Below are 20,287 nucleotides of genomic sequence, written 5' to 3'. Positions count from 1 at the left end.
ATAGAATTTATTTTAAAATCCTTTTGCTCACCTTTAAAGCACTGAATGGTTTGGCATCTGATTACTTGTCTGAGTTGTCCCCCTATCAGCCTCAGCGTGTGCTGAGGTCAACTTATAGTGGCCTTCTCTCTGTTCCAAGGGTTAGGCTCAGAAGGAAAGGAGAGGCTGGTTTCTGTGCTCGGGCTCCGCAACTGTGGAATTCTCTGCCTAATTATGTTAGAAGTTCACCCACAGTGGCTATTTTTAATTCAAGGCTTAAGACCTATTCTTATAATTTAGCCTACTGAATTTATGTATATGTGTGTGTATATGTATGTATGTATATATATGTGAGTATATGTGTGTATATCTATCTATCTATCTATATATATATATATATATTGTAAATGAGCCTTGCGGCTCGGGTTCGTTTTGCCCTTAAAAATACCGACCAGACACAGAGATGGAGGGTTTGAAAGCACTTTTGCGCTAAATTTTAATGCAGAACAAAATCAAACAAAACACAAAATACAAAATACCCACAAACAAAATAAACACCTAGCTCTGTACGAGCACTAACTAACACACAGTAGGAACACCCTGACTACAAGTGGGACAGCTAGGTTGTTTCCCCACTAAACAATAAACAACAAAAACCACACAGGATGGAGACATCACCTTTTTTTTTTTCACAACTGCCAGGAAGCAAAGTACTCCTTTCTGCCTCCTTCTTCTCAGCAGCCCTGAGCAAAGCAGACTGCTTTTCTTTTATACCCTGCACCTGGCTCCAATTTAATAATACTCACCAGATGCAGGGGATAATTAAGCAATAAAGCAATTAACAAAGTGCATTTCCCCAAACTACCAAAAACCATACATTTTACTGTGGGGATGATTCCAATCCCATCCCCACTGTGCTACAATATATATATATATATATATATATATATATATATATATATATATATATATATATATATACACACACTGTATACAGTCTATACAGGTCACCTCCAGAATTATTGGCACCCCTGATAAAGATGAGCAAAAAAGGCTGTATAAAATAAACAACACAGGTAATGACTTATATTTTATGCTCAAATATATTACAGAACTTGGTTGCATCTTGGGGTCACCAAGTCTCCAAATCTACAATTAGACGCCACCTCCATGCCAATAGGCTATTTGGAAGGGTTGCCAGGAAAAAAAGCCTTTATTGAGAGCAACCAACAAACGTAAGTGCCTGGAGTTTGCTAAAAGGCATTGGCACTTCAATTGGAACCGGGTGCTATGGTCAGATGAGACGAAAATAGAGCTCTTTGGCCACGCACACCAGCGGTGGGTTAGGCGTGAAAAGAAGGAAAAGAACCTCATACCTACTGTAAAATATGGTGGTGGATCTTTGATGTTATGGGGTTGTTTTGCTTCCACTGGTCCTGGGGCCCTTGTTAAAGTCTACGGCATCATGAACTCTACCCAGTACCAGGACATTTTAACCAAAAACCCGGTTGCCTCTGCCAGGAGGCTGAAACTTGACCACAAGTGGATCTTCCAGCAAGACAATGACCCCAAGCACACATCAAAATCCACAAAGAAATGGGTAACTGACCACAAAATCAACATTTTGCAATGGCCATCTCAGTCTCTGGACTTGAACCCCATTGAAAACCTGTGGTTTCAATTGAAGAGGGCAGTCCATAAGCGCAGACCGAAGGATATCGATAATCTGGAAAGATTCTGTATGGAGGAATGGTCTAAGATCCCTCCCAATGTGTTCTCCAATCTCATTAAACATTATAGAAAAAGACTCAATGCCATTATCCTTGCAAGGGGAGGGTGCAAAGTACTGAAAACAAGGGTGCCAATAATTGTGACACTTCATTTTTTTGGAAATAAATTTATAAAATTTGAGAAATGTGTAATTTTGGTTGATTCCATTGAATCATTAATAAAGTCAAATATATTCCACATGTTGGAAAATTACAATATAGTTCAGTACTGGTATTATTTATTTTATACAGTCTTTTTTGTTCATCTTTATCAAGGGTGCCAATAATTTTGGAGGTGACTACTATATATATATATATCTTTTTATATTACATTGTCTTATTTTCTTATTCTTTTTACAATATTTTTTTGTAATTACTGCTTTTTGTAAGTCTGTGTGAAGTGCCTTGAACCTCTTGGTTTGAAAGGCGCTCAACAAATAAAGTTTATTATTATTATATTATATATACACCAGGTGTGTCCAGATTAGATTTATTTTTTTATGTAAAAGTAGTATGTTAAAATCTATCACAAACTCATCTAAAGCCCCAGCCCATTACCTATTCTCTAATTCTCACTCTCTTTAAATACACTCTATTATGGCTAGCCAAATTGCTGTGCAAAATCATTTATTTTCAGTAAGTGGCTGCTTACTGTATGTCCAGTTTCACAAACTGGATACTCTGGTATGTAGACTCACACAAACAACCCAGCTGCTTAAAAAAGCACCCCTTTTCTTTTGTACAATGCCGAGCAGCTGCCTTTCCATCTCTGTTAATGAAAAGAGCCTGCTGCCTGAGTGCTCTTTACTCAAAGCGAATGAAGCAGAATCATCCTGCTGGCTAAACACTGGGGTGCTGACATGTTGGACTTGAGCTCAGTAGGCTGCTGTAAGTTTGAGTCCTAGTTCTCTAAGCCAGGTTGGCATCTGCACTGACAGGACACACTGTGGGTTTACGGTTACGGTTCACTCTCACTGTTAAGGGGACAGGCAGCCCCCGGGGAAGTCTACTACAGGGCTGCTTGTGAATGAGCAGTGCATGGGGAACATGCTGCTGCTGCTACAACACCTCTACCAGCAGGGGTCACTGCTGAGGGAAAAGGACCTAATCATCTCTCTTTCCCTTACATTGCACCAGTAACCAGCTATGCTTCCCTGAGAAAAATATTTGCACTGAATTGAGTTGATGTAGGAGCGCTTGTTTTCTGCTTTGCCCAATGCCGTGATCTAGTTTTGCCCAGTGCCGTGATCTAGTTTAATACTGTAGCTGGGCCTTTAACTCAAACCCTGAATGCACTGCCAGTACAGTGTAATACAAATGCTGCACCCCCACAGTGTGTCTCAGTAAGAAAAATGGGCATGACTGGATTGAGGAAAATGAAAAGCAGCATAATCTGTCTGTGCCAAGTAACGCTTATATATATAAAAATAAAACACGTCTCTGTAAAATTAACTGCATCTGAACCGTATCTATGCACAAGTAAAGCTGCTCTGAACCTGTGTACTATTCCACAAATGCTTTAATACAAACTATGGTGGTGTTTATTTAGAGCTGACCTTTCACAGAAACAAGTGTTGCTTGTATCCTGAAAGCTGTCACAGATTGATCAAAGGACAGTAAAAAAGACTTCAATGTTCCCTAACTGGGCAGCAATGCCTCTGGGGACAGAACAGGATTTCATTAGCCAACCATAGGCCAGGGTCAGCAAATTATGTTTTTTTCCTTCTTTTTTAATCGTTATTTACGGCACAGACAGTGTAAAGTAAAGTAAATGTCTCCATAATTCAGTCCAATTTAACTTTATGTTTCTTTTTAAGTAATCTGACTTGCTTAATTTGTCAGATTTAGGCTGGTACAAATAGCCAGCAAGAACACTAAAATGAGTTGCCAGTCAAAAGGTAAGAGTGAGATTAGAGACAATTGGACTGATCTATGGTAATTAAATTAGCACTAAAAGATGCCGTTTTAGTTCTACAGTCTGAAATCCCCTCAGTGCTACATCCAATATATATTTAAAAAAAAAAAAAGTATGAGTAAAGTAGGCTTTTTTAGTATTCTTATTTTAAAATACGCTTTACAGCGTTAAAGCAAGGTGATTTTGAAAAAGGGAAACAAGAAAACAGTAGGGTAGCTGGTATGTTGACCCAATGTATTAGAAGGCAGTCAGTTTGAATCCTGCTCCTGCCGAGAGACAACACTCGGCTCCACCACAAAAGTGTCGGGGTTCCTGAGTCGAACAAACATGGGAACAATCAGTCAGGGGTTTTCTACTATTTTGGACCAGTGTTCTTTTTTCTTTTAAGTTTTTAAAAAACAACATGTAATATTTATTAATATTAAAGAAAGAACCAGCCTTATTTATTTAAATCAGTTAGTAAACATGGACTAATATTCCAATATAAAAAACAAACCCCAAGATATCTAACCTGAGTGTGTCATTTTTTAAAACATTTGAAATGGAATATGGGGTAGCTGTTCAATCTATTTATACATGAAAACAATAATATCTATTTTTAATCTATTCCAGAAATCCACGTGTTAATCTCTTGGATAACCTGGACCTGTGCTACATCTGTTTTAAAGTAAATATATTTGTATTAAGCCGTTTAAAAAAAAAAAATGCATGTTTAACATTTCTCACTCACTACCTTGTTCCAGTTGCACGTTCTGTTTCAACTTTTAATACCATGTCTCCCACATGCAGCCAAATATGATCAATCATGCATGACCATTTACTGTAATCATAGATTCCCGCATGGGAGTGTTGCCATCACAGGTGTGCTGCTGCAATCTCAATGCATTGTGTTTATATACAATACATACAAATCACTGACTATCTTTTCTAAATGGTTTGCAGGTATATTGGGATGCATTTTTTTCCATTTGTTTTATTTAACACAACATGTACTGAAGGTCACTGTACATGCGAGTCTGGGAGCACTCAAACTCTAAAGACAGGGCAGTGGTGATTTCTTATGCAGGGTAAACACTCCACTCTGCTGTAAGACAGCATGTACATGTGTATTCACTTAAATTGGTTTTGCTATGACTGAATACATGAAGGAACAACTCTAAGCCAACCTTCAACAGAACCTTGGGAAAAGGGTACAGTTCATGTCCTTCGCTCAAAAATAACCCCTGCTATGCATGCTTTACAAAGCAGATGGAAAGAAAAGTACAAATATACAAAGATGAGATTCTCTTGATGAAACAATGAGATTAAAAATGGCAGTAAAAGATTCAAAAGCATGTACTGAGCCCTGATCATTTTGCACATTTGTTTGTACTGGGGATCAAAAGCATTTTAATAGTGTAGGGCTGTTCAAATCTGTTTTGGACATGTGCACCTTGATGAAATATACCAGTGATGGGACGAAAGCGCCACTTGTCACAAATGCCACTTGTCTTCATCCACTTAGCATGGAAAGCATGCCACACCTGCTTAATGAAACTGTTCTAGGGTTCAGACGTTTATGAAGTGTAATAATGTGAATGCTAAAAACAATACTGAATATTACTCAGTTCATTACAGCTGAGAATCAATGTGGAGCAGCCGCACATCAGGGTGCAAGTATTAAAACAGGGAGAGAAGTAAGGGGGCACCCATGTCGGCACGATTATTTCTCAGAAGGTTACCCAGAGATCAAATTTGAATTAATGTTAAGTGTGCTTTTAATAGAATACATTTTTTTGTTTTGTTTTTTTACAAGTGGTTATCCAGTATAAAAAAGTGAAACAAGGTCACAGTGTTTGGACTATCTGTGGCAAGTTCACCCCCCCAAAAGCTAACGGTTAAATGCAACATATTGAATTACTACCATCTCAACTCATGATCCACACTTTGAAAGGAGAAGCTTTAAGAAAAGCAACTTGATAACAACAAATAACGTGCATCTGTCAAATGATAATAACCAAACATACGGCTATTTTTGCTGCTGGCAAGAGTGGATTATTTTTGTTTTAAAAACATAACCACATTCCAACCTTGACAATATTAAAATTCCACTCCTTAATGCTGACTTTTGGCCCTGTTTGGTTATAATCAGAGGCAGAGGATGCTTCAGGCTGTGTCTGTGAACCAGAACAGATGCCTGTGTTGTTTAGATAAGCTTTTTTTCATTCTTTTAAGATTAAACTTGATGTTTACCTTCATTTTTCATGTCCTTGTTGTTTCTCTATTTGGGAGGAAATTAAATGTATCAAACTATTTCTGCTGATATTTATTATTACAGACAGAATGTGGACCAAAGACCCCAGGCTATAAACCACTAAAACTCAATTATCATTCTTTTCAATTTGCACTAAAAAAGTGAAGGTCTGGCTCAATAATGGACTAGAGTCCAAATTCCGTTCACTTCAGCCTCTGCGTACTGATGCAAACAATTGCAGGCAACTTATGATCATGAAAGCCTGGGTAAAGCTTTCAAAATGCTGTGCACTAATGTATATTGATGACACACTTTGGGATCCAGACAGAAAGAAACAAGGTATGTCAGGTCTATACTGGTACATATTCTTTGTACATGTAACAGGGCGCAACCCACCAAACCCACAGACAGCAACCAAGCCTTAACCTCAATGCAAAAGATCTGCGCTGCTCTGCTTTGTGGTTCTTGCTGACAGGGGGACAGGACAGAATCCATAATGGCAGTGTATCACTCAAGACTGCCCGTTACATACACACCACATCACACATGCTCAGAATCTTGAAACAATAGCTCTCCAGGCTTCAGATTCATGAAGTGTAGAATTCCATAGTTCCACAAAACCAGACAAGTGGTTCCCAACAAACAGTTTTCAATAACTCAGCCAATCAGGTGTCCATCATGAGCCTACATTAGGACATCTTCATCTTACTCAGGCCTATAACCAAATACCTATAAACAAGTTACAGCACAACTGGATGACAAAAGATTGCAGTTGTTGAGCAAGAACTCACTCAATCAACCAGTCCAGAGTTAGAGCACACTGTGGGTTTCTTAAACTGTCTACTGTACTTCATAATCATTACACATCCCATAGCACTAAATCAACAAGTGTGCACGCATACAGAGGGTCCTTCTAATTGCACCGTACCAGACAGGTTACAAATAACTGAATGCAATCTAGAGAGTTTATCAGATTAAAACAGAAACATCTAGAGGAGGCTAGGAGTGTATGATAATAGTTTGGTGAGGATTGGTGCAAAATCAAGAAGGTTATCTTTAACACCATGAAGAGAGAAAATCAGCACAAAATGATCCCAATTTCTTTGATTGAGTACCCTAAAAATGAGATGGGGCCTGGCTTAATATAAATACAGAACAATGCAGCTATTTAATGACCCACATTCAAGTCACAAATTGGGGGACAGCACCCCTACAACATGTTCTATGATACATTTCTATAATAAAAGACAGGCCTGTATAGCAGTGGAAAGATCCATGACAGACAGGGTTAAAAGAATGATGATGCAGTTGTCTGATACTTGCTCCCTCACTTCTCTGAAGACTTATACTCAAATAAAAAACAATGAAAAGAACACGATGCCGTCTGGTCGCTAGATGTAGTTATCAACCCCACAACAGGAGTTAGCCATAGTTTTGAACAATTACATGTCTTTATCCCAGTGAGTACCCAGACTGATATTCTTTAGGTTTTTGTGTCTCCTTTTCCAGATACGGAAAATACACTTTAATGGAGAATGAACATAAGTCTTCTGGCACAAAGCCTACATGCAAGCAGCTTTCCCTGTGCTACTTACACAAATGGGGGAATCAGTCTTCACGGCAGCCTCAAAGGATGAAAATGCACCTTGCGTCCAGCAGTGAACACACATTTAAATAGTCCTCTTTTTGTCTGTGTATGTAATGCTTCTGAGAGATGAGGGACAAATACTGAGGAAGCTGTAGAAGTTCAGATATAAAATAAAATAAAAAATGATTTTACCAGGACACCCGGTTTTCAAACATGACACAATGAAAACTTACTGTACGTGTGTCATCGAGTCTATTGATCTTCTTGCCACTGGCAGCGTGTCGAATTTCTCTGGGATTATGCTCTCGCCAGTGACAGCAGCTTTAGACATGAGCAGCAAACTATTTTATTTTTCTTGTCATTTTGGGACTTGCTTGATTGACAGGCAGGTGGACAGCTCGACTCACACTAGTGATTTATATGATGAGTCAACTTGGCTCAGGGACTAAACTCTTATTTGGTTTGCCAAACAAAATAATTTTTCCTGAAGGCAGACTTGTTCCTGCATTTCTTAATTCTCTACAAAGACTTGTCCTGAAGAGTGCTACTTAAGTGAAATGTTGTTTGTGCCCCAATACAGTCCAGTTACTGTAGGGTAGTGTATACTGTACAGTATGAATTCTATATGTATGTATGTATGTATAGTTTGTATGCTTAAAGTTCATTACCTCTTACTAGTACTAGCAAAAATGATCACTGCCCCACCTTTTTATTTTATTAAGACTTTTGGTTTTATATTTTCATTTGGAATATTCAGATACCAAAGGAGCGGATTTTGCTGCTGTTTCCAGGTATCAAATCACTTCCTGTGATGTAGCTCAGCTAAATAAATACAAAAAAAATGTTTTCCATAGTGACCGCTTTGAATGAAGCCAGCTCAATAATGCATTATGTAAATGATTTGTGTGTGTGTGTGTGTGTCAAACGATGTGCTTTCGAACCCTTCCTTCCTTCAGTCTTGTTACAACAGTGTGAATGAACTCTAATCCAACTGCGTGGTCCAACAGTTCCTTTCGAGTGACACCTTGCTCTTTAACTCTGTGTCAGACATATGCACTGTCATTACTATCTGTTGGGAACATCAATGGGCAAAAACTACAGTAAATAAACATGTTTGTTTGACAAATCTACAGATTTATGACACAATGTCTGTGTTCTCTATGATGAATTTATGCAATATAAAGACCAGTGCATAATGAGGCTGATGCATGAACACCTGTACAGTAGAGTAAATCAGTAGAGATCCTGCCAATGACTAAATCCATCCAGTTTCTCTTTCTCTTAAGTATCAGTAATATATAACAATGTTTGGCAGATTCCAATTCAAGACATACCTTTCAGGCATAAGTTAGCACTGAGCGCTTCTCTGCTGCTGGAAGAGGTACAGCGGTCAGGGATGCAGCTCCCATTTATTGCAATGTTTATTTCTTCAGCAGAAGTGATTACTGCCTAGGAGCTGAAAAACTCAACACACCCTGGACTCTGTAGTATAATTGATACTAACTCCCTGACATGGTGTTTTCAGTCAGCAAGAACTAAACAAGATCAATGTTCAGCTCACAAATCCATGGTGAGATATGGCTCTATGAGAACTGTATGCTACATAATGTTGGATATCATGATATCTAAAGTAAATGTGGACTTCGGAAAACCTACACATTAATAATCACATATAAAAAAATGCAAAAACACCAAATATATACTGGTTTTCTCTCGCAATGTGTTAAGAAAGATAGAGGCCAGACACAAAGGCAATGCAACCGATTAAATATTTATATACAGAGTAAAATATATTTTATTTTTTTATTTAACAACTGTGCTTATATTTGAGGGAAGTTAGTCCATTTAAAATAGGCAATATGCAATACTAAAGTATTATACATATAGCATATGTAGCTCTGACTAGCATGATATGTTCTTGCTGTTTTATGGATACAGAGATAGAATAATTGTCGAATAAGGGATGATTGGATTTTTATTGGGAACATGAGTCAGAATGCTGAACAATCATTAAAGATAGTTTGTGGATGTCATGGACAGATGTTGCAGCCTGTGGATTTGGCAGGGATCTGGTTCATCAGAGCAGCCTGGGACTATGAACTTAATACATGGAAATAAATTTTGCAAGTGAAGACCACCCTGCAAAAGCAACCTTTTGGAATCCAAGCTCTTTAAAATGTGCTGGCAATAATAACAGGCTGACATCTTCAGGGTTGACATCAGTTCTCTTAACTGGGGTTCATGTAGTGTTGAAGGTTTCTCATGCAACACTTTTGCTTTCTACAGGGGTTCAGACCTATTTTGAACGTGATAAAAACATGTTTATGGATACTTAGTGTCATACCTTACAGACACAAGAAAGCATTGGCTGGATGTATACTGGTGATGCTGTACTCCTAGAGGTAAAAACAAGTATATATGTTAAAGTCTGCCACATGCAAAATCCACAGGTCTAACTATAATTTGGAACACCAATGACAAGGCAAGTTTCCCAAGAAAGCTTAGGGCACCTCCTTTACAAAAAGGAGAAGTGGCTCTGGTCATAGGCTTTATTAGTATAGGAGGCTGTGTGGTCCAGTGGTTAAAGAAAAGGGCTTGTAACCAGGACGTCCCCGGTTCAAATGCCACCTCAGCCACTGACTCAATGTATGACCCTAAGCAAGTCACTTAAACTCCTTGTGCTCCATCTTTCAGGTGAGATGTAGTTGTAAGTGAATCATACACCCTAGTCTCTGTAAGTCGCCTTGGATAAAGGCGTCTGCTAAATAAACAAATAATAATAATGTTTATGTGAACAGAAACTGAAGACTTTACATTATATATATATATATATATATATATATATATATATATATATATATATATATATATATATATATATATATATATAAAATTTATTTTTTGGCTGAAATACAGCAAGAGTTTCAATTTGCATTTGTTCCCCAGTGCTAATGTCATTAAACATTTATGAGCTCCCTTAATAAGATTTAAGATAGTTAGACTTACTGTGAAAACACAACTACAAACTGCCCAATAACTTTGGGTTTAAATGGTAGTATAAAGACCACTAAGAGGGGGTCCAAAGGCTTGCAGAATATCTGCAGAATATCGCTTGTACTCAGATGAAGAATCCATATCCTGCTACAATGACAACACTCCGCTTTCTTTCATCATCACTTCCTGTGTTACAAATAACAATGTCCACCTGGCTTTGGATACATCCCAAAGTGCAGCTCGGAACGTGAGCCTCAGGGTTGGGCCTAATAAACCTTAACATTTAAGTGACGCACAAAAAACTGTAAAACAAACAGCAGCATGAGAAAATTGTTGTTTTGTTTAATATAACAAATTGACTATGAGAACCTTTTTATAAATTTGGACTACATCCTTAAATGAACTGTGGTCTAGACATTATCTTTCTCTTAATCACAGCTAACAAGAATCATGAGGTTCTTGAACTGCTGACCTAATTCAATTTATTTTAGCATGCATGTTACTGTGTGGCTCAGTGTGTCTGTGTTAACTTGGTGGAACATGAATAATTTACAATGGCCTCAGGCATCTCAATGCTCCACAATCCTGCTCAGTACCATATATACAGTGTCATGTGATGGAAGCCTAATCCACAGTGAAAAAGTTCTTGCATTAAAATGATCAGGAAGCATCACATTGGAAGTCATTATTCATTATAAATGGGAGGAAAGACTGTAGCAATACATTAGTTATTTTTCAGATTTGTATTTTTGAATATCAACAGTTAGAAAATGACTAGCTAGAACCAATCCTATACATTTCCCTCACTAGGGGCTGCTGTGATAGCCAACTGTACGTCTCAATATGACCCAGCTTCTAACGAATCAGAAAACAGCTGGTATTTTTTCTCTTACACATTTGTCTGCTGTTTCCATGAATGTGAAACACATCTAAGAGAGTTTGACTTACAAATTGGCAGCCTCCTTGTTAAATCGAATCAGTATCACTTTGTACCCGTTTCATGTGAGTAAAACGAACATTTGTAACAAGGGAACATGATATTTTAATTGTATAAAGTCAATATGTTAAACTGCTTTGAATTTAGAAACAGTACTTAAATTACCATGATGACTAAGCAATAAGTGGAGTGTGAAAAATAAATGTTTTTTAAGCATTATTCTTCAGTCTCTTGTCTTTAAACTGGTTAAATAAAGAGAAATATTATTGAATTTTGACATTTGTCCATGCACTTATCTTGGGCATGGTGTAAAATTAAATTATTAAAAGATCAGGAATTTTAACATCTCATTTAAAATCTGCAGCAAAAAGATTTAACGGACATGGCAGTGTGCTACAAAGAAGCTAATAATAAACTTAAAAAAAAGGGGGGCGGGCAGAGGAATGGTTGGTTTCTGACAAAATAAACCACGAGCTTTTAATACAATGTCACATTCACCAAAATATGTAATAGTGTGTAGTCTGGGTTTCTAAAAACCACACTTATGTCAACATTAGCCTCCGAACAAAACAGAAAACAAAAACAGATTCTTCTTTTAAGCTATTGGCATTTTTATGAACAAGAACAAAGCATATCCTGGAGCACAGAGCAAGGGGAACGGCTTGTAAACATGAAGTAAAATGGATATATGATTGTACATTTGGTTAAATGTGGCCACACATACAATAGAACTGTGTGCCAAATGTGAAGACACAATCACCAATTGTGTGGTCTTGTTCATTGTGATGGCTAGGGGTTAAACAGTGTGGCAGTGAATAGGCACATTTTAATTAAACACCAGCCATAACTGGTGACAGAGAGAATGACAGAAAACCGCTGCGCATCAGTTATGAACACAATATCTCAAGGTGTGCAGGGCAGGCACAACCCAGCAAATTATGACATCAAACCCCCCAGAGATTCCCCTCCCAAAAAATAAACAGACAGAGAAATAATCTCTCACCATTCATTTGGCTGGAGTTCTTTATCCCAGCAACCAGCTGCGTCTGTTGTAAATCCCATGTCATCATGGGAGCTGGACGATGATTGGTTGGACAGGCGAGCGGGGAGAACAGGTGGTTTATCATCCTCGATGATGACAGTGTCGTCCTGGGGCATGTTCACTGTGGGAGACAGATGGTAGTTACCTGTTTGTGATAAAAAATAAAAAGAAATTAAAATGTGAAGAGCGGGATTATGGTCCAGAAATGCAATAACAACGTACCAGAATAGTCTCAGATGGATTTACTCAATAAAGCAGATTCAAACTCAATCCTTAATTGTTTAATTAAACATGTTAGGTTCAAATAAACAACCAAGACCCTAGATTGACTGATTTAATTCATCTTAGACTACCTCCTTGAAAAAAAGAACCACCACAAAAATGTACCTGCTTAAAATGTACTTTCATACCATCTACACATGATCTACCTGTTTAAATACTGACAATAATAACAGTCCCAACAGTAAGCTCCAAAAGCATACACATAAGAAATATCTGTGTGACAACTTACTTGCACAGCATACTGTTAATCTAATGTTTTTGTTTGTTATACTTATTTATTTTAAAAATACATTGGGTTTAAAATTGGATCACCACCAAGACCTTTCTCCATGTTCATACTTCTCATTGGCAGCAAAAACACATCATAAAACAAAGGCATACGAAGACAGACTTAAAGCTAACACACACATCTTTGCCATTAACCACGGGGCCTTGTGAAAGTCTTCAGTAATCACTGTTTCCTTTGGTCATGATGGTGAATGCCTTATAGTTTACTATAAACTAATTATAAATGTAGTAAATCTAACATCTTAGTAGCAATTGTACACTAATTACTTTCAATTTCCAGTCAATAAATCAGTGATATAGAAACAACAGGCACAACAGGAAAAGGTTAGATCACTTTGTGCTTTATTTAGGCATCTTAAACAACTTCTTAAAAAAATGCATGTTACCATTTGTGGATATGTGTTCCTTTTCTCTTTAAAATTCTAATGACGTGCATATTATTATTATTTATTTCTTAGCAGACGTCCTTATCCAGGGCAACTTACAATTGTTACAAGATATCACATTATTTTTACATACAATGACATTATTTTTTACACACAATTACCCATTTATACAGTTGGGTTTTTACTGGAGCAATCTAGGTAAAGTACCTTGCTCAAGGGTACAGCAGCAGTGTTCCCCACAAGGGACTGAACCCACGACCCTCTGGTCAGGAGTCCAGAGTCCTAACCACTACTCCACACTGCTGCCCATTACTAAAGTCATCAATTAAATTATACAATCACTCATTTGCCTATTGACTATTTCCCAAGATGTTCAGTTACAGTGGTTTGATTTGATATGCACAACAAATCAAAACAGAAGCAATGGGGTGTTCTAATAAATTTGCACAGTACTCTCTCGCTCTCTTTTTCTTTCTCTCTACATACATACATACATACATACATACATACATACATACATACATACATATATATATATATATATATATATAATGTATGTGTGTGTGTGTGTGTATATATATATATATATATATATATATATATATATATATAGTGTAACACAGCGGGGAGGGGGTTAATCCTCCCTGCATGGAAGAAAACATGTGCGAATGCACATTTGTGTTAATTGTTAATTATCCCCTGCACCTGGTAATTATTGTTGAATTAGGACCAGGTGCAGGGTATATAAGAGGTGCAGTCAGTCTGCTCAGGGCTGCTGTATAGAAGGAGGCAGATAGTGTGCTCTGTCTCCGAGCAGTCATACAGAAGTAAGTGCTGTGTCAAACCTGTGTGGTTTTAGTTTGTTGGGTTTTGTTTGGTGGGGAAACGGCTTAGCCGTCCTACTTGTAGTCAGGGTGTTCCTGAAAGTTGAGTTAGTGCTCGTAAAGAGCTAGGTGTTTGTTTTGTATTTTGTTTATTTGATTGTGTTTATTAAAATTAGTGCAACCGCGCTGTCGAAATCCATTTCTGTGTGTTGGGTCTATTTTTAAAGGGGCAACGAACCCGAGTGAGTTGCGAATTTATTACAATATATATACATATATATATATATATATATATATATATAGTAAAAATCTGAATATTGGCAAATCTTAAATGTACTGGTAAATGTCGACATTTACCAAGCAGAGCGGTAAATGTCAGAAATAAACGCTTTATTTTGGGCATTTACTGGTAAATCTCAAGAATTACCAAGTGGCTCTGGCTAATGACCAAATGTCTTTACAAAATAAACATGATAACGCTTTACTTCTCACATTTACCTGTAAATCTCAAGAATAACCGGATGCCTTTGGCTAATGACCAAATGTCTGGCTTTCACACGTTGTAAGGATTTAGGAGTTCTGTGTAACTCCAAGTGCCACAAGAGTCTACCATGTTGCAGTAAGTAAATACATCTGTCACGTTTTGTGTCATAGTGTGATTTTCTGTTGAAAAAACGAAGGTCCCAAATTATTTAATTTGTATTTAACAGAACATTATTTTTCATCAAACTACTATGTATTTGGAGTAGAATATCCTTCAACACCACTGTGAATTCTTTTATACACAAATTTACCAGAATGTTGGTTGTTCTACATATGTGGCTCACAATATTGTTCAGTACCATGTTGAACTAGTTTAAATTGCTCAATTGAGCATTACTGTAAGCTCAGTAAAGATTATTTTGTTAATGGAAATGCAGAAACACATATATTGTTTGACTAATGCTTTTTGTTAATGCAGAATTTATATGCAGTAATAAATAAATTTTTCGATGATATACCTGCATTTAACAATAAGCTTCGGAAAATGATATGATTAACTGGTAAATGTCTGAAAAGCAATCTATTTCTTCATAATTTCGGACATTTGTAAACGTGACTGACTGCCGAGAAAAGACAACAAAGAAGTCACTGCCCGAATACACAAGCAGCACCGTGACTGACTGCTGAGAAAAGACAACAATGACGTCACTGCCCGAATACACAAGCAGCACCGTGACTGACTGCCGAGAAAAGACAACAATGACGTCACTGCCCGAATACACAAGCAGCACCGTGACTGACTGCCGAGAAAAGACAACAATGACGTCACTGCCCGAATACACAAGCAGCACCGTGACTGACTGCCGAGAAAAGACAACAATGACGTCACTGCCCGAATACACAAGCAGCACCGTGACTGACTGCTGAGAAAAGACAACAATGACGTCACTGCCCGAATACACAAGCAGCACCGTGACTGACTGCCGAGAAAAGACAACAATGACGTCACTGCCCGAATACACAAGCAGCACCGTGACTGACTGCTGAGAAAAGACAACAATGACGTCACTGCCCGAATACACAAGCAGCACCGTGACTGACTGCCGAGAAAAGACAAACCAAAACGTTACTGCCCAATCTCGAATCACCCATAACATAGAGGCAGCCATTTTCAAAGAAGCGTCATTAGCTTCCTGAAGAATTCGAAGAGAAGTTTTTACAATTTCAGCCTTTCGTTATTAGGCTCAGTTCTAGCAAACAGTACCAGCTTGGACAGATCAGAAATGCTGATCAGACCCCATATTTTTCGACATACCAAGCAATACCACAGTTCACAAACTGGGAGAAAAAAAGGTGCGAGTAATCACAACTAGAAATGAGAAGCAGCACCTAACTGTAATAGTAGATGGCCGCAAACTGCCTCGATATGCGTAATTGAGGTTGTGTCTTTGTAAATGAAAATTTATTTGATATTTTAGTTTTTTAGTTAAGGGTGGGAAATTTGGTCTGTGTCTTAAATATGGTACATACATATATAATATTAAAATAAAATCCCAAAAAATCTCAATACGTGTTTTACTGGGAACATCGAGTATGCGTTTGAATATGTCCAGCATTACACCACAAGTAATAGTGGGTAATCCTTATACAGACTCCCCCAAAGAAACAAAGTACTGCCTGTTAGTTAGATACAACTACAGCCAATTCAGAACAGCTCCAGTGAGGCCAGCCCAGCTTTTAAAATGATCAATTAAAATGGCAGATCCACAGCATCAAATGCAGCACTAAGGGCCAAAAGAACGAAAATGTATATAGGAGTTAGCGTCTGAACTCATCAGTAAGTCATTTACCACTCTGACAAGGATGGATTATACACTGTACAGCGCAAAGGAAACGTTTTTGTAGATTTTCTTTAACAGCTACTTTCTGTTGTTCAATTAGCGTTGTCATGACAACTAAGAAACACAATATAATTATATCCTGTTTGTAATTTCATACAAAGAGCTAGTTGTGCTCACAGAAATGAGAAGTTAGTTAAAAGTAAACACAAAACTAATTGAATTTTCTTGGCAATTAAAGCTACTTTGATTAACACTTTCTACAAACTACCCGATTCAATTCCGTGCACGAAAACAGCTTTGGGAAAAAAAGCAGCTGGCTGAGAAAGAAAAGTGAATTTTTTTTAAAAAAAAACAAAACTAAAACACAAAGAAGAAAGGGTTAGGGTTAGGGTCTTATTTTTAGATGCAAACACTTACAAGCTGTGAAATAAATTACTTATAAATGGGTTATATTTTCAAGTCTACTGAATATTTCAAAATCATTATTTTAATAGCTTTACTAACCAGACATTTTTCAGTATAATTGGACTTAGAACACAAACTAAAACACCAATTATCACTTAATTTAAATTCATTAATTAAGTATGCTAGCTCTCCCCTGTTTTAGAGAGATCATGAGGCTTGTTCAATGCGTGTTATAACTAAATTATGCGGTCAGATTCAGCAGTACAGTAAAAGTGCAGTTACTCCACTTCACACCTCTGCTTATTGACCTTGAACACATCCCCTGCAGAAAATACATTTTATCCAGCCTGGTTCTATCTTTCCATTTTATACTCTATGAGGGCGCCAAGCAAAGAGGCATAGAATAGGAGCAAATCTGTTATCCGTGCTGTGAATGTGAATGCCCCACAGAAATGAAGCTGACACTGTCAGTAGCACCCTGAAAGCTTGACATCAACTCCAAGTTTCAATATTAACCCAACACCTGAAGCATATTCCTCTGTATCAATTACTACTGTATATGTATACCGACGCTGCACACTTCAGTTTAAACGTGAGGTGTTGCAGTTTGTGGAGATGTTATGGATGGACAGACAATGGCCAGGATGACAGACAATGGCCCTGGCTGCAGTCATGCTCTGTTCAGGCAGGCTCCATAGCAGCTTTCCCTCACAGCTCTGTAAGCTGGGGGCCAGTTGAGAACAATGTCACTGATGATGGTCTGTGAGGAGGATTCATACCCAAGCATCCTGAGGGGAAAGGCACAACAGTCTGGTGATTAAGCCCACTGTGCCACCTAGCCCCCTTGTGTAAAGGCTACTCTTAGACCTGCCTGGTAAAAAAAAATAAAAAAATAAAAAAAATAAACAACAGCCAAAGACCCATCCAGCAACAACTAACATTTGTAGATTCTACAGGGGCTTCCATTTGTGCAAGTTCCTCACTAGGAAACGGTTCATCCATTTTAATAAACTCTGTGTGCTGCCCCCTCCACATTCTTAAGCTCTGACCCAATACGCCATAGTTCATCAGCTTCTGCATATTCATAAAAGCCTGGTGCTGTAAACAGATACAAATAGAAATGATACTTCTTTCACATAGACAGCTGGAATATTTTAAAACAGTTATGATTTCAGACACAAATGTCAGCAGCATCCTGTCACGGCTGGAAGTAAAAAGTTAAGAGCTGTCAAGAGCTGATGAAAAAGTTGACGACCACGCCATATGTACAGAATGGTATAAAATAAGAAATGGCAGCGAATAGTTTAATGAAAAATTGATAAATGGATATTTAAGACCTACCGTAGATGTCATTAGGTAAACAAAAGGAGGAGTTAGTATCATGGTAAAGTACATTAAAATGACTGATTCGCAGCATGCGGAAAAATGTGTGTTCTCCTGATACATGGCACACTTACATTTTTACATACAGATGGGATACCTCCTTACATCCCCACAATCTGATAATGTCAATAACTTCTGCTAAACTGAAAATGTGAACAAAAACAAAGCATTCCGCGAGCGTAATCTAAGAGGTATGTCGAATGGATTGTAAGCATGAAGAAATAATGTGAAAGTGATCTTTATGATTGATATGTCCAGAGGTTAAAAATAAGACTCTACTGGACACCAACTGTAATGGAACTTGAGAATCACAGTTTACCTATTGTAAAAAGACACAGCCTAAAAACAAGAGGTCTGTATCAATAATATGGTCAGAGGCTAAAAGAATGTGGCACTGAAACCGTTACTGTTCACTAGACAACATCTGCATTGGAAACACAAAGGATACAGCTGTGTACCAAACATTACTGCAGTAATCCAAAGTGTACTGTCTCTGTGCAGCTGTAACATCAAAAGGTCACATGACCTCACTGTGGCAGCCAATTAGGTCAGAGGTTAATGTTATGGTGTGACGGAAATATAATGAGTTCTGGTTGTAAATCTCCCTCTCGACCTGTGAGGGTACTAAGTAGCGAAAGGGAAAGGCTTTGGACAGGTTGGCCTGACAGTTCATTCCTTGGGTCTGGAAGTCAGTCAGTCTGGAAAAAGGCGAGACTCCGGTGCAGGAACGTATTGAACTGGAAGGTAAACGAGGTAGCATCTGCAGGCAATAGAGTCAGCTACAATCGTTTACCAAAAGGTCATGCATAATCGCATAAAAGGGGCTGGTGAATTGTAAATCTTTTCCTTCGCTTGGGTTTCAGAGATACGAGGAGACTGGAAGGACCGGGAGATATCCCCAAAATAAAATAAAGAGTTTGTGAGTGTTTTGTTGGTATTTTCTGTTTAGTAACTGTCTCTGTTTGTTCTGTTAAATAGCACTAGACAACTAAACACAAATCCGGATCACCACAGCACTTGTTTTTCACCAATAGCACGTAACATATTGTACTTCACCACAAGCACTGAGAGCACTCACTTTGGACCTGTGATTGTGTGTGTCTAATTGTGTGTGTTTTGTACCGTGTTTATTGTTTGCGGGACTGCAACCCTTTTTCATTACTGTGCAATACACATTGCTGTGTATTGCCAGCTCATTATTGTTTTCTGGCTGGTCATCAGACAATTGGATTTATAATCATTAAAACCCTCATTTCACCCGTACTTTGTTGTCTGTTTTTATTGAAATTACTGTATCTGCACTGTACCTGATACACCTGCTACCAATTTACCACTTTGCCACATATGGTCACCAACATATTAGGCATGCAGGGTTTACAGTATATAAACCCTGAACATATGAAACCACTGCATCAAAAGAAAAAAAAAAAAATTAATACATTTCTTCGAAGAAATTGTAATGGAAATTATATTTTAGGAGACACAATTGTTGTTCAACTGCTTTCATTTGACGCCAATTTAATTGACTAACAGTGATTTGTTGCCACTGTGAGAAGCTCATTTTAACAGCATACTGCTAATTGCAATTTTGATCAATGATGAGTTGTAATTGATTAAAAGGGAATTGGAAATTGGAATTGACCCCAATCCTGAAAACCCACGAAAGGGTTCATTTCTCGTACGACACCCACTTGACCTAGATAATCACAGGACACACCCATATACAAAAACAGCATCTCAAAGCATTAGGTCTTTATCATTCAGAAACTGAGATGACAGCACATGGAGGCCAATCACACCAATACATACAAAAAAAGAAAAGTAGATCACAATGACTATAACTAAGTGCGACATCCCCAGATTCTGAAACAACAATAAGTTGTGCTGAACATAATACCGTTTATAAACATGACATCCAGGTACTGATAACTTTGCCGA

The 20,287-nt window shown here is 37.8% G+C and overlaps 1 protein-coding gene across 7 annotated transcripts in view; it reads right to left on the bottom strand.

The window, feature by feature from the left end:
- Positions 1-20,287, bottom strand: part of LOC117394603 (partitioning defective 3 homolog) — a 372,730-nt gene that overhangs the window by 119,041 nt on the left and 233,402 nt on the right. For all 7 annotated transcript variants that reach the window (XM_059019442.1, XM_059019440.1, XM_059019441.1 and 4 more), the window contains one exon: positions 12,419-12,602. In XM_059019442.1, the coding sequence (XP_058875425.1) occupies positions 12,419-12,602 (184 nt within the window). The remainder of the gene's footprint in view (positions 1-12,418; positions 12,603-20,287) is intronic.

This window comes from Acipenser ruthenus, chromosome 3 (assembly GCF_902713425.1).
Source record: "Acipenser ruthenus chromosome 3, fAciRut3.2 maternal haplotype, whole genome shotgun sequence".
Lineage (NCBI taxonomy): Eukaryota > Metazoa > Chordata > Actinopteri > Acipenseriformes > Acipenseridae > Acipenser > Acipenser ruthenus.
This window is presented reverse-complemented; position numbering and strand designations above follow the sequence as displayed.